We start from the raw sequence: 24,820 nt of genomic DNA, 5'->3' as shown, positions 1-24,820 counted from the left end.
TAGTGGATCCTGAGTCTTGGATACTGAGTCCTGGATCCTGAGTAGTGTATCTTGAGTCGTGAATCCTGAGTCGTGGATCCTGAGTCGTGAATCCTGAGTCGTGGATCTTAAGTCATGGATCCTTAGTCGTGGATCCTTAGTCGTGGATCCTTAGTCGTGGATACTGAGTCCTGGATCCTGAGTAGTGGATCCTGAGTCCTGGAACTTGAGTCGTGAATCTTGAGTCATGGATCCAGAGTCGTGGATCCTTAGTCGTGGAACTTGAGTCGTGGACCTTGAGCCGTGAATTTTGAGTCGTGGATCCTGAGTCCTGGAACTTGAGTCGTGAATCTTGAGTCATGGATCCAGAGTCGTGGATCCTTAGTCGTGGATACTGAGTCGTGGATCCTTAGTCGTGGATCCTTAGTCGTGGATCCTGAGTCCTGGAACTTGAGTCGTGAATCTTGAGTCATGGATCCAGAGTCGTGGATCCTTAGTCGTGGATACTGAGTCGTGGATCCTTAGTCGTGAATCCTGAGTCCTGGAACTTGAATCGTGGACCTTGAGCCGTGAATTTTGAGTCGTGGATCCTGAGTAGTGTATCTTGAGTCGTGAATCCTGAGTCCTGGAACTTGAGTCGTGAATCTTGAGTCTTGGATACTGAGTCGTGAATCCTGAGTTGTGGATCCTGAGTCGTGGATCCTGAGTCGTGGATACTGAGTTGTGAATCCTGAGTCGTGGATCCTGAGTCGTGGATACTGAGTTGTGAATCCTGACTCGTGAATCTTGAGTCGTGGATCCTGAGTCATGGATACTTAGTCATCAGGATCCTTAGTTGTGGATCCTAAGTTGTGGATCCTGAGTCGTGGATCCTGAGTTGTGGATCCTGAGTCGTGAATCTTGAGTTGTGGATCCTGAGTCGTGGATCCTGAGTCGGGGTCCTGAGTCCTGGAACTTGAGTCGTGGATCCTGAGTCGTGAATCTTGAGTGGTGAATCCCGAGTCTATCCCTTTATAAATAAACGTTGATTGATTGGTTGATTGGTTGATTGGTTGATTGATTGGTTGATTGATTGATTGATTGGTTGTTCTTCTGAGTGAAATATGAGCTTCTAATAAAAAGATGCGTCAGGAAGAAGCAGGAAGTTGGAGGTGACCCTGTTTTAATCAGCCGCAGCGAGCAGGTGGCTCAGAGGGTGTAACCTTTCTTTGAAGGAGAGCGTCCCAGAATATGAGCGTCTGATTACCATGATTACACAGATCACCGAGCGGCTGATGAGCGACTAACGCTGTGTTTTTATTACCAACACAGACCTGCAGTGCGGTGCACCGCGGCACGTTTGCATCGGTGCAGATTTTCTGAAGCGTAGAGAGTTATTAAAATGAGTTTCCTGCTGGTTCCAGGTCAGTACAGCGTGAACATGACCCTGCAGGAACTTTGGGAGGTGTCAAAGTTGCTCAGGTACATCAGTACACAGACTCAGAGGAAAACCGATCTGTATTATTTATTAAACATGTGAAAACAATAAAACACAATATATCTGAATAAGAAAATATAAAACTGCATAAAAGAAAATTACAATATATTAAAAGATAAATAAAATACGTAGAATCAATTTCAATAAAATGGTGAGTTTTAGAAGAAAATGAAAATAAAATAATGGAAAAGAAATAATAAGAAAATATGTGCATCTGATTTTAAACATTTTAAAAATATCATGCAAAATAACAAATAAAATATGAACAAATTAAACAAAATGATGTCATCGTTTCTGTAACTAAATTGCAACAAAAAAAGCAAGAAAAATATTTTACAAACTTTTTAATTAAACTTCATTTGGAGGCAGCAGCAGTCTGTGGTTCGGGGGGGGTCATTGTCCTGATATTCTTTGTCCTTAAGAGTGTGTGTGTGTGTGTGTGTGTGTGTGTGTGTGTGTGTGTGTGTGTGTGTGTGTGTGTGTGTGTGTGTGTGTGTGTGTGTGTGTGTGTAAGAGTGTGTTTGTGTTTGCTGCAGCTGGAGGAGTGTGTACGAAGCTCAGCCTGCCGTCTCAATTAGTCCCAGCGCTCATTAGGAGCAGAAGTGAGAGCTGCAGCTTCACGGCCTCACACACACTCTGACATATGGCCTCTGCAACACACTCAGACAACAACATCTCAGTGAATTATTCAAAGTTGTGTGTGTGTGTGTGTGTGTGTGTGTGTGTGTGTGTGTGTGTGTGTGTGTGTGTGTGTGTGTGTGTGTGTGTGTGTGTGTGTGTTTGTGTGTGTGTTTGTGAAGATTTGGATGCTCTCCTGGTAATAACCTTTCTCTGTGTGTGTGTTGATCAAAGCAGGACGTTGGTGATGTCTCCGCCTCAGCACGTCTGTTCAGACCTTTGTGACCCTGTGTGTGTGTGTGTGTGTGTGTGTGTGTGTGTGTGTGTGTGTGTGTGTGTGTGTGTGTGTGTGTGTGTGTGTGTGTGTGTGTGTGTGTGTGTGTGTGTGTGTGTGTGTGTGTGTGTGTGTGTGTGTGTGTGTGTGTCTGTGTCTGTGTCTGTGTGTGTGTGTGTGTGTCAGGATTATCCTCTCGAGGTTTGGCTGCAGGATTGCACGGATGCTGCTGACACTTCTCTACAATAGAAGCAATTAACTGAAGCTTAACTTTGTGTATGTCTGTTTTAAGCCTTGGATGTGTGTGTACGTCCGTGTGTGTGTGTGTGTGTGTGTGTGTGTGTGTGTGTGTGTGTGTGTGTGTGTGTGTGTGTGTGTGTGTGTGTGTGTGTGTGTGTGTGTGTGTGTGTGTGTGTGTGTGTGTGTGTGTGTGTGTGTGCAGTTGAAACCCAAACCATTTCAAGTTTTTTTCTGTTATCTGTCTCTATTCCCGACTCAAGTTGGAAAGTTTTAAATGTGCAAGACCTCAAATAAAAAAAATCTGCACTTTGAGAAGTCTATGTGAGCCCAGCCCACATATCACAGCTCCCTTTAGAGTTTACTTCCTGTCTGTCTTCTTCTGCTGTTCCCTTTAGTGTTTACTTCCTGTCTGTCTTCTTTTGCTGTTCCCTTTAGTGTTTACTTCCTGTCTGTCTTCTTCTGCTGTTCCCTTTAGTGTTTACTTCCTGTCTGTCTTCTTCTGCTGTTCCCTTTAGAGTTTACTTCCTGTCTGTCTTCTTCTGCTGTTCCCTTTAGAGTTTACTTCCTGTCTGTGTTCTTCTGCTGTTCCCTTTAGAGTTTACTTCCTGTCTGTCTTCTTCTGCTGTTCCCTTTAGAGTTTACTTCCTGTCTGTCTTCTTCTGCTGTTCCCTTTAGAGTTTACTTCCTGTCTGTCTTCTTCTGCTGTTCCCTTTAGAGTTTACTTCCTGTCTGTGTTCTTCTGCTGTTCCCTTTAGAGTTTACTTCCTGTCTGTGTTCTTCTGCTGTTCCCTTTAGAGTTTACTTCCTGTCTGTCTTCTTCTGCTGTTCCCTTTAGAGTTTACTTCCTGTCTGTGTTCTTCTGCTGTTCCCTTTAGAGTTTACTTCCTGTCTGTGTTCTTCTGCTGTTCCCTTTAGAGTTTACTTCCTGTCTGTCTTCATCTGCTGTTCCCTTTAGAGTTTACTTCCTGTCTGTCTTCTTCTGCTGTTCCCTTTAGAGTTTACTTCCTGTCTGTCTTCTTCTGCTGTTCCCTTTAGAGTTTACTTCCTGTCTGTCTTCTTCTGCTGTTCCCTTTAGAGTTTACTTCCTGTCTGTCTTCTTCTGCTGTTCCCTTTAGAGTTTACTTCCTGTCTGTCTTCTTCAGCTGTTCCCATTAGAGTTTACTTCCTGTCGGTCTCTTCTGCGTTCCTTTCAGTTAACTCCTGTCTGTCTTCTTCTGCTGTTCCCTTTAGAGTTTACTTCCTGTCTGTCGTCTTCTGCTGTTCCCTTTAGAGTTAACTTCCGGTCTGTCTTCTTCTGCTGTTCCCTTTAGAGGTTTACTTCCTGTCGTCTTCTTCTGCTGTTCCCTTTAGAGTTTACTTCCTGTCTGTCTTCTTCGCTGTTCCCATTAAGTTTACTTCCTGTCTGTCTTCTTCTGCTGTTCCCTTTAGAGTTTACTTCCTGTCCTGTCTTCTCTGCTGTTCCTGTCCATAGAAAAGGCTTTGGCTCCCTTGTCAGAAAGAGATGATTAGGGCCACATGAAGAACGAGTTAGAATAATCAGAAAATAGTGGGACATTTTTAAAGTTCAGAATTTTCTTTTTAAAAGTCTGAACTTTTTGGGAAAAAAGTGATCATTTTTAAAAGACATGATTAGGGCCACGGGAAAAAGAGTAAGAAAAAGAGGAAACATTTTTAAAAGTTGAAATTTAGAAAGAAAATCTGAAATGTATCTGTTTCTAAAAATGTCCCGCTATTTTCAACAAGAGAAAAAATGTGCAAAATATAGCGACCATTCAGACATGTATTGATTTTTTTAAGGGTGTAACACACTGCAGCACTGCTCTGATCTCTTTCTACAAGCTGCATTTTCTGTAGATAATAAACTGTGGAGACAAGCCCACTCAAAATGTCCAATATTTCCAGATAGGATAGGAAAGTGTTCCTCTAACTCTCTGCAGGAAATAGATTTTCCCCCAGACTGTCCCTTTAAGCACAACAGCGTGCATACAGAACGAGGATAAATGAGGCCTGTGGTTTGATCTTTCTAGTTCAGAGCCTCTGAGCGTCCAACGATGAGCCACAGAGGAGCGAGGGAAAGCCAAAATTCTTTATCAATTCTTTCAGAAAAAGAAACATATTTCCTCTCCAGACTAATCTATGTGTAATGCCTGCTTCCCCAGACACACACAGGAATAATGAAAAAAGCCGGGCATAGAAAATGTTGTTCCTCTTCGCTCCGTGGAAAATGATGGATTGTGATCCAAAGAGAGATTTAATACGGTTGTCTGGGATTAGAGTGACAATTTGGATTTTCATTCTGAGTTACACACACACACACACACGCTCACACACACGCACTCGACCTGACACTTTGCCTTGTCAAACTCACTCAGAGCAGATTGGCACAATCAAGTGTGTCTGCAGCCAAAGCCTTTTAAAAGGTTAATATTTCAGCTCCCATTTGCCTCAAAGCTTACGCTAAGCCTGCGCTCTGCTCCCTCGTCTATCTGCCTTTGATACAGGAATCCCACTGAAGTTGTTCTGGTGACGCTTTCAACAAATTGTGTATGTGGGTGTGATAATCCAAACTGCACGACGCTCACTGATAGCTACGAATGTCATGCTGTCGAGTCAGTGTGTTTGTATCCCCTGGTTCTTGAACTCAAAGAGGTGCTAGAGAGCAAACAGGATGGGTTTCTGTACGCTTACACTAAAGGTAGCATCATAAGGCTCCCAGAGCAAGAAGCCAAGGGGATTTTTCCATTGGATTTGGGGTTATGGCAGAAAATATTTCTGGTACTTACACATTTCATTCAGCAGGATAATCTCCACATATTAACAACATGATTTCTGAAGTAAAAAGCTAGTGTTGGGCTATAGAGGAACTACAGCACGGTCACATGACTTCAGGTCATCACCGCTAAGCTAAAGGCGGCTAATGTTGGGCTATAGAGGAACTACAGCACGGTCACATGACTTCACGTCACCACTGCTAATCTAAAGGAGGCTAATGTTGGGCTATAGAGGAACTACAGCACGGTCACATGACTTCAGGTCACCACCACTAAGCTAAAGGAGGCTAATGTTGGGCTATAGAGGAACTACAGCACGGTCACATGACTTCAGGTCCCCACCGCTAAGCTAAAGGAGGCTAATGTTGGGCTATAAAGGAACTACAGCACGGTCACATGACTTCAGGTCACCACCACTAAGCTAAAGGAGGCTAATGTTGGGCTATAAAGGAACTACAGCACGGTCACATGACTTCACGTCTCCACCGCTAAGCTAAAGGAGGCTAATGTTGGGCTATAAGGAACTACAGCACGGTCACATGACTTCAGGTCACCACCGCTAAGCTAATGTCAGTGAGACACACTGCAGGTGGCTTATCTTTTGAAATGCTGACTCATTCCTGCACCTCTCCATTGTGGACGGATATAAAGGATGTCTGGGTGCTTTTTTAACGGGATTGGCTGCAGTCTGGCTTCAGTGTATCCGCTCCGCTCCGCTGCCCCGGCCGCATTGGAGGGGGGGTTTGATTGATTGATTCGTGTCACGGGGGGTCAGAGTCCTCTCTCCAACAAAGCCCCTCTGAGCTTTCCAGAAATGTACGGTCCAACAGTTTTGAAGCGGGATGCGAGATGAATTCAGAGGCTGAGGAAATGCAAAGCCCTCCTGCAGGATCACGACTCGGAGGATAGGCGTTTGTGTCGGATTGAAGCCGTGTTATTGATCCACACGCGTGTTTATTCCCCCTCTTATGTAGATGTTTGCACAAGTTAGTTAGTGAGAGTCGCTGCAGGATGGATGCAAACTGAGTCAGCTGCTGACAGGAAGCAGGAAATTTAAATTGCCTTCCTGTTGGTTTTTGCGGTTTTGCTGTATATTTTAGCTCTTTATGTTTCTCAGACTGCCTGTGCTGCAGCTCCTCTTTTCACCCTCTGTCTGAAACCAGAGCCCAGTCTGCTCTGATTGGTTAGCTGGCTGGCTTTGTTGTGATTGATCAACCGCTTAGAGATGTCCCATCCCTTAGCCTATCACGTACAATGTGTTGGAGCGCTAGCCAATAGGAGAATGAGTGTTCTGTACCAATAGAAGTTCTGCCGGTTATCATCTCTTATAACCCGACTGTTTGAATTAATTCCTCTTCTTCCAGCTCTGTGTTTTCATGATTTACTCATGAAGTCGGGAACAAACGGACCGACTGGAGGTCATTGATCCTCGCTAAGGTCACCTCTGTTTGATCGGAGCCTTGAAGTCAAATATATTTTTCATACTACACCACCTGGAACATAGCCTCCAGCTACATCCCCCTATATCTATATAAAGAGGACAATGGACAGCTGGGAGATAGAGGCTGCTTCTAGAGCACATGTATTATTCTATACTGTGGATGCTTCGGCGCTGCTCTCAGGGTTTCTAAATCAAAAGGTTATTTCACCAGAAATCTGACTTGTAACTTGTGTTTTTAGACATTGATTTCTCTTTGTGCCTCGTCATTTAATACTGAGGGTTTTCTGTGTTGACATTTGGGTCATGGCCGCCCTCAGGTTCACACTAAAAGCATTCTTCCTCCTCCTCCTCCTCTTCCTCCTCCTCTCACAATTGATGCATCTTGTGAGGAGACATCCACCTTTTCTTTTATTCATGGATTAAAAGCATAGAGCTGCACACACACACAGACACACAGACACACACACACACTCCCGAGACAGTGAGCTATGAGATCACTCCACTTTCATCTCATCGTCTTTGGAAGTTAATTATTGGCTTAGTGGACGTTTAGCAGGAGTGAGATTAATTACATTTTGCAGATTTTTAACGGAGTATTTTCTAACTGTATACGCCTGCACATGCAATATGTCCTTTGCTTTAATAGCAATGCTCCTTTGTGCTTTGAAATATAAGAATGATTCAGTATCTGCATGATATTATAGTAGTAAACAAACACATTTCAGAGTATCTATCAGTCGATTCAAGCCATATTTCTACTGATAACTGATGGAAATGAAGGACCAAACATTGCAGATACGTTTTGAATAACTGGAATCATCCTTAAAGCAAATCCTGATTACATTTCTCTGAACTTGAGCTGAGTGGAATCTCCTAAACCTCTAAAATCTCTCTTCTCTCAGAGTCTGACTCTCCCTGCAGTCCTGCTTCACACACATACATATCTGCAACTGAAATACATTTGGCAGCATGTTTACTGCATGGATAATTGATCAAAAGCACATCTCTGCAAACAGATCTCCATAATTTGATCATAAAATAATCAGCAGATGTAAAACTCCACATGACTCTGGGCTCAAGGCGAGCAGAAAACACATTTTCAGCTGAAACGTGACGTTTTCTTACGCTCAAACACAAAGTAGTGAGTCGGGGTCGTCGTGCACGTCGTAGAAAATGACAAAAGAGAGAGAGAGCTTTTCTCTGTGGAGAGAGAGAGCCGTCTCCCCTCTCATTACTCCCTCCCGTCCTCCCCCCGACTCCCCCTTCCTGCTGCTAACCGGAGGCACGCAGGAGTGTGAGGAGAGTTTCAATGACTTGTGTCTCGAGTCGTTCACACACACCGATGTTTCTGCTACAGCGACTCACACACACACACACACACACACACACACACACACACACACACACACACACACACACACACACACACACACACACACACACACACACACACAGACACACACACTGCTGCATACTTTGTTAGAAACTGAATTCACTCTTTCTAATCCTAACCTTTACCCGAATAACTCTGACATTTTCCGCTTAATCCAGTTCTAATCTTAGCCCCAAACCCACTTCTAACTCTGGAGTTAAAAAAGTTTTCTGACTCTGGAATACTTCGCTCTTCCTTCCCTTCTTTTTGAGGACATTTAATCCCCATGAGGATTAAAAAGAAGACACACATGCTCACACAGTCTCAGAGCTTTGGCAGCACTTCTCTAAAGAAGAAATCCTATCTGTTGGTTTATCATGCAGACGCTGGAAGGGTATTCCTGATCAGCTAGTTGATAGGACAAACATATTTCTGAGTCTGATGCGATGTGGAGGTGTTGCTCCTCCGTCCCTGACGTCCATCTGGCAGCAGAACTGTGACCGAGCGTCTCCTGGAAATATGGTTAGAGAGCGCCTCAGACATGTCCTCTAGACTTTAGAGAAGGAGGGTTTGACTTTGACTTCAAGGGAGCTTTGTATTTACAGAAATACAAGAGTCTCAGTCTCTACTTTAAAGAGTCCTCTCCTGCTGATGTTCAGGTGTATATCAGTATGTAGAGTCTCTACTTTAAAGAGTCCTCTCCTGCTGATGTTCAGGTGTGTATCAGTATGTAGTGTCTCTACTTTAAAGAGTCCTCTCCTGCTGATGTTCAGGTGTATATCAGTATGTAGTGTCTCTACTTTAAAGAGTCCTCTCCTGCTGATGTTCAGGTGTATATCAGTATGTAGAGTCTCTACTTTAAAGAGTCCTCTCCTGCTGATGTTCAGGTGTATATCAGTATGTAGTGTCTCTACTTTAAAGAGTCCTCTCCTGCTGATGTTCAGGTGTATATCAGTATGTAGAGTCTCTACTTTAAAGAGTCCTCTCCTGCTGATGTTCAGGTGTATATCAGTATGTAGTGTCTCTACTTTAAAGAGTCCTCTCCTGCTGATGTTCAGGTGTATATCAGTATGTAGAGTCTCTACTTTAAAGAGTCCTCTCCTGCTGATGTTCGGGTGTATATCAGTATGTAGTGTCTCTACTTTAAAGAGTTCTCTCCCGTTGATATGGAGGGAGGATAACAGTAAAGCACAGCTGCACCAACAGGCTGCTGCTGATGGAGGAGGGGGAAGGGGAGAGATGATGCCATCTGCCACACAGAGCTGGTCATGCCTGGCTGTAGCGGCACCTGCTTCACACACACACACACACACACACACACACACACACACACACACACACACACACACACACACACACACACACACACACACACACACACACACACACACACACACACACACACACACACACACACACACGTCAGAGAGCAGTGTGGCTTTTCTCTCAGGTGTCTTTTTCCCAGACAGAAATGTACCTGAAGCCCTCTCTCCTGGTGAAGGCTGTTAAAGTTTAAATCACATGCCATAAAAATCCTCTAACCTGTTCGCTCCGACTGGTTTTTCAAAATAAAACCAGTGAGTTTTTACTGTTCACTGCTTCTCCAATCATGTAGGTTTAATGAAAGCTCTTTAATTACCTCTCCCTGAGCGTGTTGCTCCACTCGGGTCATTTCATCCTTAAACTCAGCGAGGATCAGCGCTCGTTAATCAACACATCCATTTGATAATTTTGTTGTGGCAAATATGAAAAGTCCTTCATCAAAACTGGAGTCCGTTTTAATGAGGCTGAGTGTGAGAATGATATGCTAACAAGCTTGTTTACATAGTGTGTGTGTGTGTGTGTGTGTGTGTGTGTGTGTGTGTGTGTGTGTGTGTGTGTGTGTGTGTGTGTGTGTGTGTGTGTGTGTGTGTGTGTGTGTGTGTGAGGATATCGCTCGTCCACATGTGCTCAGAGGTCACACGTGATTGGTCGGTTCGATATCGGCTCTGCTTTCAGTTTCAGGTCATTCCGCTCACTGACCTCAGACTCAGGTCAAGGGTTAATTCATAGATAACATCGATGTGTGTGTGTGTGTGTGTGTGTGTGTGTGTGTGTGTGTGTGTGTGTGTGTGTGTGTGTGTGTGTGTGTGTGTGTGTGTGTGTGTGTGTGTGTGTGTGTGTGTGTGTGTGTGTGTGTGTGTGTGTGTGTGTGTGTGTGTGTGTGTGTGTGTGTGTGTGTGTGTGTGTGTAGCACTCATCAGTTCTCACACAGGAAATCATTAACGCGGCACAGTGTGTGTTACCCGGCGCCTGGATTAGAGAGAGCAGACAGAGATTTCTGAGGCTGCTCTTCACCTGCAGCTGTGAGAGTCCGGCTCGGCCAATTAGCAGCGAGCCGCTCATAATTAACGGTGATGGTCGAGCTGTTGAGAAGCAAGTGGCTCTTAAAGGATAACGTGGGTGCTTTACCGGCCCTGATTCGAGTTGAAAGTAACACAAAAGAAGTAGTCACAAACAAACCACAAAAACAACGATTAGTGAAAACCTCTCCTCTGAGGCCCATGAAACCTGCCCTTGACTAAGAGGAATCCATTAACATTTTTGAAGCTAATCTGGATTATAGATAGATAAACTAATCACTTTTCACTGATAGAAAAGGCCATGGCTCAGCTGTGTGCTCTCTGAGTGCTCTTCACTTTAACTACATATTTTTCGTTTATTGACAGCAAATTAATTCGGTTTGACGAGGATTGTTTTTGTTCGAACGACAGAGAACTCTTTGAGAAACTACGATAGCTTTACCTGTGAAGTGCCGTTCCAGTGCCGAAAATGGACCGTCTTGGGGGGGATCCAAATTAGGGAGCAACAACACAGTGCCATATAGTTGCACTGCATGCTTTCTGAAGGGTTATTAAACTAGAATGACTTTTCATTTGATTCATTTATCCGGCATAGTACGCACAGGATGGTGCTCTTAATCCTGCTCCTGAAAGGATCTTTTTGACGTGTGTTGTCGTTGTCAGTGAGGCTGTGCAGCATTCAGACAGCTGAGCGTGTGTGTGTGTGTGTGTGGGTGTGTGTTTGGTTATCACAGGGAGTCTCCATGGGGAACAGACATGGCAGACGGGGAATGTATTCCAGATACAGTCGCTCTGATAAAGCACCTCCAACAGCCGCCCGACTCCTGGAATACAAATGAAACCGAGTCACAAAGAAAACAAAAAGATGCTCTCCCTCTCCATACTGAAAAAACACACACACACACACACACACACACACACACACACACACACACACACACACCGAACCCCCCCCAGGAGCCAGCTCTCATTGTGGTAAAGGCTCCCCTCTTTTCAAAGCCGCTGAAACCCTTTCTCTGACTCTGCTTTGGAGTGGCGGTCACAGAGGACTGCTGGATCTCAACGCTGGAGCACGACCCATAAACATACACACACACACACACACACACACACACACACACACACACACACACACACACACACACACACACACACACACTCACACACAGAAAACCTTGCTAATAGCTCGACAACGCCCTCCCTGCGTCTGCATTTCAACGATTCAAAGGCTTTATTGTTTTAGCACGGGTAGTTTAGAGTCTGACACGGAACATCTGAAGTCCCAGGCTCCTCTAACAATGCAACATGATGTTTGTAAGACTGAAACTGATTTAAAAAACAACAAAATAGTGCAAGATTATTTTGGAAAATGTAAAACCTTTATACATCTTCTTTTAGAATTGATTGTAACATTTTTTGACTGGTTTATAAAAGACTTAATGGTTTGACACCCTCATATCTCACCTCTAGGCTCTAAGCTAACTCTATAAGTGAAATGCATGGTAGGATGGGATATTTAGATAAATGAGAACTCTACTTCACCAGGATCAGGACAAAAAAAAGCCAGAAATGCTCAAAAGTTTTCTGTTTTCTAAAGTTTGTGATTTTCCAATTACATTTGTAAGAAAAGCCTCTGAGGTACGACTTCAAGAGTCTTTGAAGGACGGACCGTCTAAAAACAAGAGCTGCATCGTTCCGTCTTAAGTTATTAGGAGTTATGTCGAGTGTAAAGACATATTCACTTATAAACTGATAGAGAAGGTAACCCCGAACATCAAGAAGGTCAGATTTATTCACTTCAAACCAGTCCTACCATTATAAGAGCTGCTGGGTTAGTTACAAGGCCTCAGCTAACTCAAGATGCAATGGAAACGACTTCCAGCGATGTCCTGATGTCAGTGGGGAGCTCATTCCACCAATCAGGAGCCAGGAAAGCACACAGCTGTGTTTCTGAGGGGTTCCTGGGTCCCATTTCTTCCATTAGCTGATGGTGGGATCTGTTTTTAGTGCAGGATGGAAAGATAAACACTCACTGGTGTCTCAAATATCCATTGAAGGCGTCAACTGTTAGAAAAACTAGGAAGACTGTCCTCACCCTGCAGGAGGAAACATCGATTTCTAACTCGGAATGAAACGATGAACCCTCTTCCTGCAGTGGGTCTTCCATATCTCCACAGAGTAGGGTTTTTTTTTGCGGCTCTAGGAATCCGTAAAAGTCTTCCCTGATGTCCTGAAATAGTCCTGGTTGTTGTGAGCCTCAGTAAACAGCAGGGGGGCTCTTTCATCCCTCTTGGTGGTCGGGGTGGGGTGGGGTGGGGTGGGGTGGGGGGGTGGGGGGGGGCACAGAGGGAGTCTCTGCTCAACTTAGTGCACACGCCTTTAAACATCAAGGCCCGTCCGGACAGAGAGGCTCATGGTCTGCTTCTGATCTCTGACCTGGATCACCTGAGACCTTCACGTTTACTGCACAGTGGCACCTTGGAGGTTCCTTTAACTGGTTTTGTCCACTGGAAGTTCACCCTGGAGGTTCCTTTAACTGGTTTAGTCCACTGGAAGTTCACCATGGAGGTTCCTTTAACTGGTTTAGTCCACTGGAAGTTCACCCTGGAGGTTCCTTTAACTGGTTTTGTCCACTGGAAGTTCACTCTGGAGGTTCCTTTAACTGGTCTTGTCCACTGGAAGTTCACTCTGGAGGTTCCTTTAACTGGTTTTGTCCACTGGAAGTTCACCATGGAGGTTCCTTTAACTGGTCTTGTCCACTGGAAGTTCACCCTGGAGGTTCCTTTAACTGGTTTTGTCCACTGGAAGTTCACCCTGGAGGTTCCTTTAACTGGTCTTGTCCACTGGAAGTTCACCATGGAGGTTCCTTTAACTGGTCTTGTCCACTGGAAGTTCACCCTGGAGGTTCCTTTAACTGGTTTTGTCCACTGGAAGTTCACCATGGAGGTTCCTTTAACTGGTCTTGTCCACTGGAAGTTCACCCTGGAGGTTCCTTTAACTGGTTTTGTCCACTGGAAGTTCACCCTGGAGGTTCCTTTAACTGGTCTTGTCCACTGGAAGTTCACCCTGGAGGTTCCTTTAACTGGTTTTGTCCACTGGAAGTTCACTCTGGAGGTTCCTTTAACTGGTTTTGTCCACTGGAAGTTCACCCTGGAGGTTCCTTTAACTGGTTTTGTCCACTGGAAGTTCACTCTGGAGGTTCCTTTAACTGGTTTTGTCCACTGGAAGTTCACTCTGGAGGTTCCTTTAACTGGTTTTGTCCACTGGAAGTTCACTCTGGAGGTTCCTTTAACTGGTCTTGTCCACTGGAAGTTCACCCTGGAGGTTCCTTTAACTGGTTTTGTCCACTGGAAGTTCACCCTGGAGGTTCCTTTAACTGGTTTTGTCCACTGGAAGTTCACCCTGGAGGTTCCTTTAACTGGTTTTGTCCACTGGAAGTTCACCCTGGAGGTTCCTTTAACTGGTTTTGTCCACTGGAAGTTCACTCTGGAAGTTCGTTTAGAGCATTTTGTCCACTGGAAGTTCACCCTGGAGGTTCCTTTAACTGGTTTTGTCCACTGGAAGTTCACTCTGGAGGTTCCTTTAACTGGTTTTGTCCACTGGAAGTTCACCCTGGAGGTTCCTTTAACTGGTTTTGTCCACTGGAAGTTCACTCTGGAGGTTCCTTTAACTGGTTTTGTCCACTGGAAGTTCACTCTGGAGGTTCCTTTAACTGGTCTTGTCCACTGGAAGTTCACCCTGGAGGTTCCTTTAACTGGTTTTGTCCACTGGAAGTTCACCCTGGAGGTTCCTTTAACTGGTTTTGTCCACTGGAAGTTCACCCTGGAGGTTCCTTTAACTGGTTTTGTCCACTGGAAGTTCACCCTGGAGGTTCCTTTAACTGGTTTTGTCCACTGGAAGTTCACTCTGGAGGTTCATTTAGAGCATTTTCTCCACTGGAAAGTCACTTCAGGGGTACATTGTTCATGTTTTCTCGACTGGAATTGCACTATGGTGGTCAAGCCATGATGTTTTTCCACTGGGAGGGCCCTCTTATGGTTTAGTTATAACATTTTCTCCACTGGGAAGGTAGTCTATACATTTATAGAAGTTTTCTCCACTAGAAAAGCAATCCGGTAGTAAATAAATCATGTTTTCTCCACTGTAAGGGCGCTCTACGGTTTATTTATGACATTTTCTCCACTGGGGGGGCACTGGAGATACAGGTTGCACTTTTGCCGCTCTGTAAAGGCGCTCTTAAGGTGTATTTATACAAGGTTCTGCAAAAGGAGGGCCCCCCAGAGGTACATTTATCCCGTTTTCTCCTCTGGAACAGCACTATAGTGGTCAAGTCATCGTGTCTTTCCACTGGGGGGGCCCTCTTACAGTTTATTTATGACATTTTCTCCACCAAAGGCGACCAAAAAGAGAACTTTAATAAATACATGTGTTTTAAAGAGGAAGAGCTGCCGTTATAAAAGAGGAAGCGTAGAAACATTATGAATATATTTTGGAGAAGCAGAAACCTTGATTTCTCATTTGTATTTTAACCAATCGGTCTCTGTGATATCCAGTTTTTCAGAATGCAATTGAGAATCTTATCTCCACAATAGTTGCTTTCAGGAGGATTTCCTGCAGACGATAAGCCTCCTTTAGTGGGCCGTCTCTGCAGATATCCTCCCTCTCCGTCCCGAGAGATATCTCCGGACCACAGACTGAGGGTTTATGTTTCTGCCAGAACTCTGGACCTGTCATTAACCCCCCCCCCTCATTAGCTGTAAACGGTTTGATCTGCTCCACGGTGATTCCCAGATAGGTTATTTCATATCTGACCTGCATGCTGTTATCTAAGATCTAAGCTGTGATCAAAGGTTTGTGATCCTCTGCAGAAACCTGAATATAAACTATTTCCGTTCTGAATTTGACTCTTTTCATCTCAATTTAAACATTGAACCACCACATTGAAGGTGTTTTATGTCTTTTTTCACTATCTTTTCTATTAAAACACGTTTCTTCACCAGTTTAAAGTAGGAGTTCATATCCCAAAATAGGAAATAGTTTTCCAATATTTCTAACGGCATTACCACCTTTTTTAAATGAAATCACTGTAGTGACTGTAATACACATAATTCACCTCCTTCTAAAGTGTGGTTCTACACACTGTTGTTTCATGCCTGTAAGTTTGACCGTTGGTTTATGCTTGAAAGTACAACTGTAAAAAGGGATCGTGGTCCCTTTAATTAATCTGTGTTTACGATGACGTGGAGCCCCATGCTTGTTGGTCAGGACAGCGCCATCTTGTTTTGTTAATTTTGACTGTGATTAAACGAGACACGCATTCGTGTGCTGAACTGTAATGAACGTCTCCTGCGTTTCATTACGATCTCCACATCACTATGTTTTCACAGAAGCTTGATTATAGAGCTATGTTCAGTCTAAATGTTACAGATTTTATCTGAATGTAAGGTTAGTAAATCTCACTTCAGGTTTATTATGTCTGTTTTTATTAAAACACACATTTTATCAGCAGTTTGAAGGACGATTACATATCCCGGAGTACACAGGGCTTGAATTGGTGATCTAAGATTCACTTTGGATTAAAAGTTTGTGATCTTCTGCTGCACAGAAAACCTTTTCTGTACTTTTTATCCCATTTATACAAGTTATAAAGGAGAGGAGAAAATCAATCAGTGAATTCAAACCTTTTTTCGTGTTCTCTTAGGTTGTTTCCGTCCATTCTTTGCTTATTTGAATGAAACCCCTTGAATAAAGAGAGCTTGATGATTGTGCTTTTGGATTTAATTAAGATTATACATTTCTTATCTCTTTGCCTTCTGAATTTGACTGGTTTTTATCCATGTTAAAATAGCATTCTTTGAAGGAAAGAATAAAAAACAAACCCGTTTTCCAAATTTAATTTACATCTGTTTCAGTTTCTTTTTAAACATTAGAAAATATTGCAGTTTTCCAACATATGAAACATCAGAACCTCTTATTCTTTGGGTTTTTATGTCCTTGTTTCATTAAATCCCTCGTGCTTCAGTCAGACAGTCTCTGACTCATCAATCTAAACAAATCTCCATCAAACCAAAACTGCAAAGAGTCTGTCAACGCGTCCTCTGTCCTCTCTGCAGGAGCTAAACGCAGCACATTCATCTCTAAAACTGTTTATTTTAATGGCCTTCCCAACATCTGGGCTTCATTATTCCTCTGAAGCGTTTACTCAGGTAGCTGTCGGCTCAGAATACTGACAGCAGATTAATCCTGCAGTCTGTTCAGCAGCCTCTGAAACTCCACCAAGGCTGATATGAACTCCAGTTTGGATATTAAACCAGAAGACTCGTTATGATTCTGCTTATTTCTGTCTCCTCTCATAAAGCATCTCTGTTTAGATGGTTCAGAGTCACACACTGACCCGCTTTGATCCAAATAAGGTGCAACACCAAGAGGCAGTGATGTGAAGAATGAATGGAGGCCAATTTAGGACAAATGATTGTGAGACAGCAAGGACTCCAATAAAGAGGACAAAACAGGTCTGAAATGTTGGTGTGTTTCTCCTGGAATAAGAGATGTTTCTGTTTCAAAAACAACGTAATAACGTCTGACCAACAAAAAAGAAATGAAAGAATGAATAAATAAATGAACAAATTAAAAGAATGAATAAATAAATGTTACATTTTAAAATATAATAGATACTAAAAGGAGGCAGGAGATAGAAGGATGAACACTATGATGAGATGACTGACATCTGCCAGAAAACAAACCATAAATCTAAAGAGAAAAATTAGAAAAATAAAATAAACAATGAATGCAAATACATTAAAAAATAGAAAACAAATTTAAATATAAATAAATAAATAAATGAATAAAAAGTAAAAAAATTAGAATTAAAAAATAATAATAAAAATAATAGTAAAAATAACAAAATACTAAAAGCAGAAAAGAGTTCGAAAGATCCTCTAAACATTAATGATGGTGTGTGTCTATCCCTTCAGAACTAAATAAAAACTCATTTCAGAATAAAATCATTTGAAATATCAGATTTTCTGGTTGTATTTGATCCAAACACCAGGCGAGGCGTGTGTGTGACTGACTTTCCTCTCATCCCTCTTACTGATTGAGTCCTTGTTGTTGCAGAAATATGGATCTGTGCCGCGTTAACACCGGACAGCCCTTCAGCGGTGTGTGAGATGGATCCTGTGGTTCTCTTTAAGATGAACGGATCAGAGCTCACAGAGTATTCAGTGTGATTGGGGGGGTTGTAACAGCGGGACGCTCTGCAGTAAATGGTGTGGAGTAAATGTTCCCCTCCTCCTGATGGAGAGTCTGCTCCCCTGCCATTGTGACTAATGAGCCTCTCAGTTATTATAAATGATTCAGGGTTCCCTTGCCACGCTCGCTGCGTCGGCTGGACCGATTCCAGATCACCTGTGGCTTTAGATGTGGGTTAATGGGACTTATATTTTACTCTGAGAACTGCTCGAGGGGTCGAGTGACTGAGCTTTGAGACGTGATTGTAAAGAGGAAGAAAATAAATGTGTATAAAGGAGAAAGCAGACAGATATTAGAGAAAGAATAACAACAAACTGGCAATAAAACGTAAATAATGACAGGGAAAAGAACACTCTGACATATGGGTGTGTGGGTGTGTGTGTGTGTGTGTGTGTGTGTGTGTGTATGCTAGAGGTGGCAGTTTAGCACAGCAGAGCGGTTTTCCTGTCTTTGCTTGTCTTCTTATTTTTACTTTCCCCCACCTCGTCTTCGTCGCTCGACTCCTGTCATGCTCTACCCTATCACCAGAGTGTGTATGTGTGTATGTGTGTGTGTGTGTGTGTGTGTGTGTGTGTGTGTGTGTGTGTGTGTGTGTGTGTGTGTGTGTGTGTGTGTGTGTGTGTGTGTGTGTGTGTGTGTGTGTGTGTGTGTGTGTGGCTTGCTGTGCAGGGTAGATAACCCAGCTCCTGATAAGCCCAGCAGGACGGTAACAGAGTCTCTCTTCCCAGCTTATTTTGGAATGTTTATTTCCTCTCTGTTCCAGATAAAGAAGCCCCCACCTCCACCTCCACCTCCACCCAGCCTCCATCAGTGACATTGGGAAGCACAAAGGAGAATCCCCCCAGATCCAGAGCCTCCCTGGCCGGAGGTATGCTCATGTCGGTTCTGACCCAGAGAGTCCGGCTGGTCTCCCAGAGGGGGGACGCCGTGCCCTCCGCTCTGCCCCAGAGCCTGCTGCCTCTCCTGGGCAGAGGGCTCAGCGTGGGGCCTCTCCCTGGAGCTCAGGGGTTACTGCGGAGGGGGAAACCTCCGTCAGCTGCAGGGCCAGGAGCAGGCAGCGCTCCAACCGCCGAGCCGACACACACACACTCCCCCTCGCTGCTGCCAAACACAGACACACACACTCCTGAGCCGGAGGAGATCACCACTGTGGTCACCATCCTGGACGAGGACCCCGAGACGGAGGCTCCATTGATGGGTACGACTGGTTTGAATACAAAGCTTCTTTTAATTAATAATAATATTAGTAAATGTACGTTCACTGAGCATCTAAACACGTACTCCTCCCCGTCACCGTTTACAGCCCGCTTTGATTCCTGTCATTCCCTCGTTAATGACACAGCAGGGATTCAAACCGACCTCCTCACATTAAAGGGATTACAGGCGAGGACCAACAGTAACACAAACAAGGATTCATAAATACAACCAAAAGAAACCGAGAGCTGAAAACAAAACGATACAGAAATAAACTACATTTATGAAATTCACCAAAAAGTTTAAAAATCATCAAAATAAATAAACATGTGAAAACAGAAAAGAAGTATTCCTCTCATCAAAGTGATAACTACCACCCCCCCCCCCCCCCCTTGCAGGTGTGCAGAGCTGCATGGTGAATTTCTCCGAGCCCGAGGGCTACATCGACTCCTCTGACGACCCCCCCCTCCCCGACGGAGCCTTCCTGCACTGCACCTACACCGTCACCGTGTACAACGGCTATGGAGTGGAGCTGCAGGTACACACACACACACACACACACACACACTGTATGTTATGTCTGTGTGTGTGTGTGTGTGTGTGTGTGTGTGTGTGTGTGTGTGTGTGTGTGTGTGTGTGTGTGTGTGTGTGTGTGTGTTCTAACTCAGGTTAACCTCTGCCTCTTAGTGGCAGCTTTTGGAACTACAACTGACACACATGATCTTTTTCTACATTTCGTCTGATATTCTCTTTTCATTCAGTTATTCTGGAGTTTGATCTCATGACAACGTATTTACTTTTTCTGTCTCATAAATTTGACTTCTTATCTTTTAACTTTGACTTTTATCTCATATTTTCTTTTCAATCTTATAATTATTAATTTTTCTCATAATTTAAAACATTTTAATCTCGTTTCTTTTTTAGTATTCCATCTCATAATAATGATTTTTTATCATAGTGAGCTTTAATCTCATCATTTTTCATAACTGTTTTGACTTTCCGTGGGCATATCTTGTACTGGCGGTAATGGGTTTCCCTAAAATGGATCTGCTGGAACACATTCAGGTATTGACGTGTGTTATTTCCCCCTCATCTCTCAGGTGAAGAGCGTGAACCTGTCAGAGGGCGAGCAGCTGTCGATCCGCGGAGCAGACGAGCGCGGCGCCCTGCTGGTTCTGGCCAATCACACGCTGCTGGTGGAGGGTCAGGTGATCCGCAGCCCGACCAACACGCTGTCCGTCTACTACCGCTCGGCACCGGAGAGCAGCATGGGCCTCTTCCAGCTGCACTACCAGAGTGAGTGGGAACCCACACTGCACACATCATGCAAATCCATCTACTGTGGATTCTATATATTATTTATCTATCTGCCATTATCACTAAATCCAATGTGTTTAAAATGCCTTAGAAGAACGTGACGTTTTGTATGTGTGGTGTGTGTGTTTGCTCCAGCTTCCTGTACTGTTTGCAGTGTGTGTGTACGTGCTAATTGCATAATCAAACATCTTCTCATCTTATCACTTAGCAGCTGATTGAATCTGTCGTGAGAATTAGCTGACGAGGCTCTGATTAATTGGCTCTCATTTCATTAGGAGGATATGGGAGTGTGTATACAGAGAGAGAGTGTGTGTGTGTGTGTGTGTGTGTGTGTGTGTGTGTGTGTGTGTGTGTGTGTGTGTGTTGTGACAGCCCATAATGAACATGACAGGGACAGAGAGAGTGTTAGGACCACCTGCGCCGTTAATCACAGCCATCTAATCCTCTTACAGGTATCAGAATGGAGATGAAATATCTGAGGCATGGAAAACATCGTTAAGGAAATGAGAGAAACCATAAAAAGACTTATAACGGTTTCTGCTCGCAGCTCAAAAAGCTCATTTAATTAACTTTATTCAATTCAAACGCACCCGTGGGTGTTTGATTTCTCAAGTGACCCTCTGAAGAGATTAGAAACGGAAACACTGACTTCAAGTTCTCATTTAAAAAAGCTGGAGTTTCAGTGGTTATTGCAGAAAAACAACATTTAATAAATAAAAGAAAGTCGAGTTCTGATCTTTATTAGTCCAGTTAATTAAAGTCAATTCCATAATTGGACAAAAGGGAGTCGTTTGAATAAAAGCAAAAAGACACACAAGTAATGAGCAGCGTTTACTAAGAGCTGCAGAAACCAGACGCTGCAAGAAGCTCCAACACAACGGAGACCAGGGGACACTAAAGAGAGACGCACACAGCTGGAGACCAGGGGACACTAAAGAGAGACGCACACAGCTGGAGACCAGGGGACACTAAAGAGAGACGCACACAGCTGGAGACCAGGGGACACTAAAGAGAGACGCACACAGCTGGAGACCAGGGGACACTAAAGAGAGACGCACACAGCTGGAGACCAGGGGACACTAAAGAGAGACGCACACAGCTGGAGACCAGGGGACACTAAAGAGAGACGCACACAGCTGGAGACCAGGGGACACTAAAGAGAGACGCACACAGCTGGAGACCAGGGGACACTAAAGAGAGACGCACACAGCTGGAGACCAGGGGACACTAAAGAGAGACGCACACAGCTGGAGACCAGGGGACACTAAAGAGAGACGCACACAGCTGGAGACCAGGGGACACTGAAGAAAGACGCACACAGCTGGAGACCAGGGGACACTAAAGAGAGACGCACACAGCTGGGAGTGTAGCGCTGGGTGACGTTCAGGATCATAAAGCTGGACAGCTGTCTCAGAGTTAGTCTGTCTCTTAGTCTGTCTCAGAGTTAGTGTGTCTCAGAGTTAGTCTGTCTCAGAGTTAGTCTGTCTCAGAGTTAGTGTGTCTCAGAGTTAGTGTGTCTCAGAGTTAGTCTGTCTCAGAGTTAGTCTGTCTCAGAGTTAGTGTGTCTCAGAGTTAGTCTGTCTCAGAGTTAGTTTGTCTCAGAGTTAGTCTGTCTCAGAGTTAGTCTGTCTCAGAGTTAGTCTGTCTCAGAGTTAGTGTGTCTCAGAACTGGAAGTGTTTGTCAGTGTATCTGAAGGTTAGCGAGCTAGCTCACAGCAGATCTGCACTGTGTTTACCCCCATGGTTCACCCTCCCCTGCAGTCTTCCGGCTGAGCTGCGCCCTGCCCAAGAGGCCTCACTTCGGGGAGGTGTCGGTGCTCGACCTGCTGCCCGGAGGCGTCGCCCGTTTCCACTGCCACATGGGATACCACCTGCAGGGGGGGGCCGCAGCTCACCTGCCTCAACGCCTCGCTGCCGGTGTGGAGCGGCAAGGTGCCCATCTGCAGGGGTGAGGGGTCCATAGTAGGCTACTTGTACACCACTGTATGCAGGATATGTGTTATATTTTCTCGCACAATTGAACAGGACACTTCTCTTTCTGAGCTTAATAACATTGAGATAAAGCTCACGTTATTTATTGAACACCTTTCAAAGCGATGTGATGCTTTATGAAGATTCTGTTACCTTCCTGTCTGCAGCTCTCTGTGGGGGGACGGTGAAGAACGCCACCGTGGGTCGGGTGCTCTCCCCCTCCCCCCACCACGGGCCCAACGCCACCCAGGACCGGTCCTGCTCCTGGGCCCTGGAGGCCCCCAAAGACCAGAGGCTGCACCTCCACCTGGAGAGGCTCGCCCTTGGGCCCACTGACAGGTAGGAGTGTTTGTAAGAATAGTGAAATGAATGAGAAATGCTCTCACAGTTCATCGAATCTATTCATATTATTTACAGTTCGGAAAGAAAAATGCCTGAACGTCTAAACACTGAGTCACTCCCGTCGGGTTCCAAGTCCTGAGACAAAACTATAACACAACAAAACAAAAACAAATCAAAACAAAACAAAACAAAACAAAACAAAACAAAACAAAAACAAAACAAAACAAAAACAAAAACAAAACAAAAACAAAACAAAAAAAAATTAAAATTAAAAACTTGATTTTTTTAATTACTTCTGATTTTTGAGCTGTCAGAATAGTTTCCAATGAGTCAATTAGTCAAAGTTAATTAGTCAAAGTTAATTGACTAATTGACTAATTGACTCATGGTTTCAGCTGCACTTGTTACTGGTTTCTGGTCATTTAATTTATAACAAAAGGTAATATTTATAAACTTTATGAATTGGTTTGGAAAGTTACCAAAGCTTTCAGATAAAGTGAATAAAACGTGCAATATTTGATATATTTATGTGGTGGAGTACAAAGTACATCATCAAATATTTACTACTTCACACATGCATTGAGTAAAAGTGGTTTTCCTCCCCCCTACAGGCTGGTTCTGTGGTCCGGTCTGGATGCTGGTTCTGTGGTTCTGTTTGACTCGGGGCGGGGGGGTCAGATCCCTTTTGAGGGGGTGATCAGCGAAGGCCCGGCGGTCAGAATCCAGTTCATCACGGACCAGCCCAACCACAACACGGGCTTCAACATCCGATTCGAAGGTAGGGACGCGTCTGAACGAGGAGTGGCTGCAGGGAGGGTTGCATGCAGACTCTTTATTGAACCGGCTCTCTGTTTCTGCTCCGGTTCTGCCAAGTCCATGTTGGCTCTGAAGCGCGCTGCTTGTCCAGACTTATCTCAGCTAAGTCCTTCAGTTCTGGCAGAGTGAGCGTGTGGAGGGAATGGAAAGATCCCGTCCGACACGTTTCTATTCCCCCCCACAGCGTTCGAGCGCGGCCACTGCTACGAGCCGTACCTGCAGAACGGGAACTTCACCACCTCTGACCCGCTGTACGGCGTCGGCGCTGTGATCCAGTTCAGCTGCGACCTGGGTCACTCTCTGGAGCAGGGCCCCCCCGTCATCGAGTGCATCAGCGCCAGAGACCCGTACTGGAACGACACCGAGCCACTGTGCAAAGGTAACGCTCCGGAGCCTCCTGAGAAAAATCTGACTCAGAAAACTCCATGCAAATCCATCTACTGTGGATTCTCTATATTATTATTGTTGTTATTATTATTATTATTATTATTATTATTATTATTATTTAAATTGTTATTATTATTATTAGTGTTATTATTATTATTATTATTTAAATTGTTATTATTATTATTATTATTATTATTTAAATTGTTATTATTATTATTATTATTTAAATTGTTATTATTATTATTATTATTTTTATTATTGTTATTGTTATTATTATTATTATTGTTATTATTATTGTTATTATTATTATTGTTATTATTTAAATTATTATTGTTATTATTATTATTATTATTGTTATTATTTAAATTATTATTGTTATTATTATTGTTATTATTTAAATTGTTGTTATTATTATTGTTATTATTATTTAAATTGTTATTATTATTATTATTATTGTTATTATTATTATTGTTATTAGTGTTATTGTTTTTTTAATCTATTTATGGAAATAAGTCGTTTATACTCGGTGGGATTTGTATCACCTGCATAGCACTTCTTGCTACAGTACTTCCTGAGGGTGGGGGGTAAAGGGTGGGGAGATAATGAGCATCATGTGTATCAGAGACGGCTGACTCTGGTAACTGCAGACACTTTGCACGAGTTGCACGATCCAATTTGGTGATAACTCCTTTATAATTTGAGAGAGTTGTATCACTTGCATAGTGTTGATCCCTTAAATACATACGACCTGTTTTAAGTATTGCAATCTTCAGGTACTTGTACTTCAGTGTTTCTATTCCATGCTGCTTTATACTAAGACTATACATTACAGTCTGAAGTTCTTTTTCCTGCACATACCTCTCTTAAGTTGCTCGATAATAACTGGTTATAATTAGTGAAATAGCTTAATTAACTGCGAAGTGAAGCGGCTGTGTTTTGGATAGTTTGATGCACGGAAGAAGCTGTTTTATTTTCCCATTCAGGCGTTAAAGGGCTCAAATTGTCTTCTAAAACAAAGACATGCAGTG

General features: G+C 43.7%; 1 protein-coding gene across 1 annotated transcript in view; it reads left to right on the top strand.

The window, feature by feature from the left end:
• Positions 1–24,820, top strand: part of LOC134867996 (seizure 6-like protein) — a 39,467-nt gene that overhangs the window by 3,337 nt on the left and 11,310 nt on the right. The window contains 8 exon segments of the mRNA XM_063888838.1: positions 18,529–18,963; positions 19,358–19,497; positions 20,060–20,255; positions 22,038–22,162; positions 22,164–22,224; positions 22,415–22,586; positions 23,201–23,367; positions 23,590–23,784. Of these exon segments, the coding sequence (XP_063744908.1) occupies positions 18,529–18,963; positions 19,358–19,497; positions 20,060–20,255; positions 22,038–22,162; positions 22,164–22,224; positions 22,415–22,586; positions 23,201–23,367; positions 23,590–23,784 (1,491 nt within the window).

The sequence above is a fragment of the Eleginops maclovinus genome, chromosome 8, assembly GCF_036324505.1.
Source record: "Eleginops maclovinus isolate JMC-PN-2008 ecotype Puerto Natales chromosome 8, JC_Emac_rtc_rv5, whole genome shotgun sequence".
NCBI lineage: Eukaryota > Metazoa > Chordata > Actinopteri > Perciformes > Eleginopidae > Eleginops > Eleginops maclovinus.
This window is presented reverse-complemented; position numbering and strand designations above follow the sequence as displayed.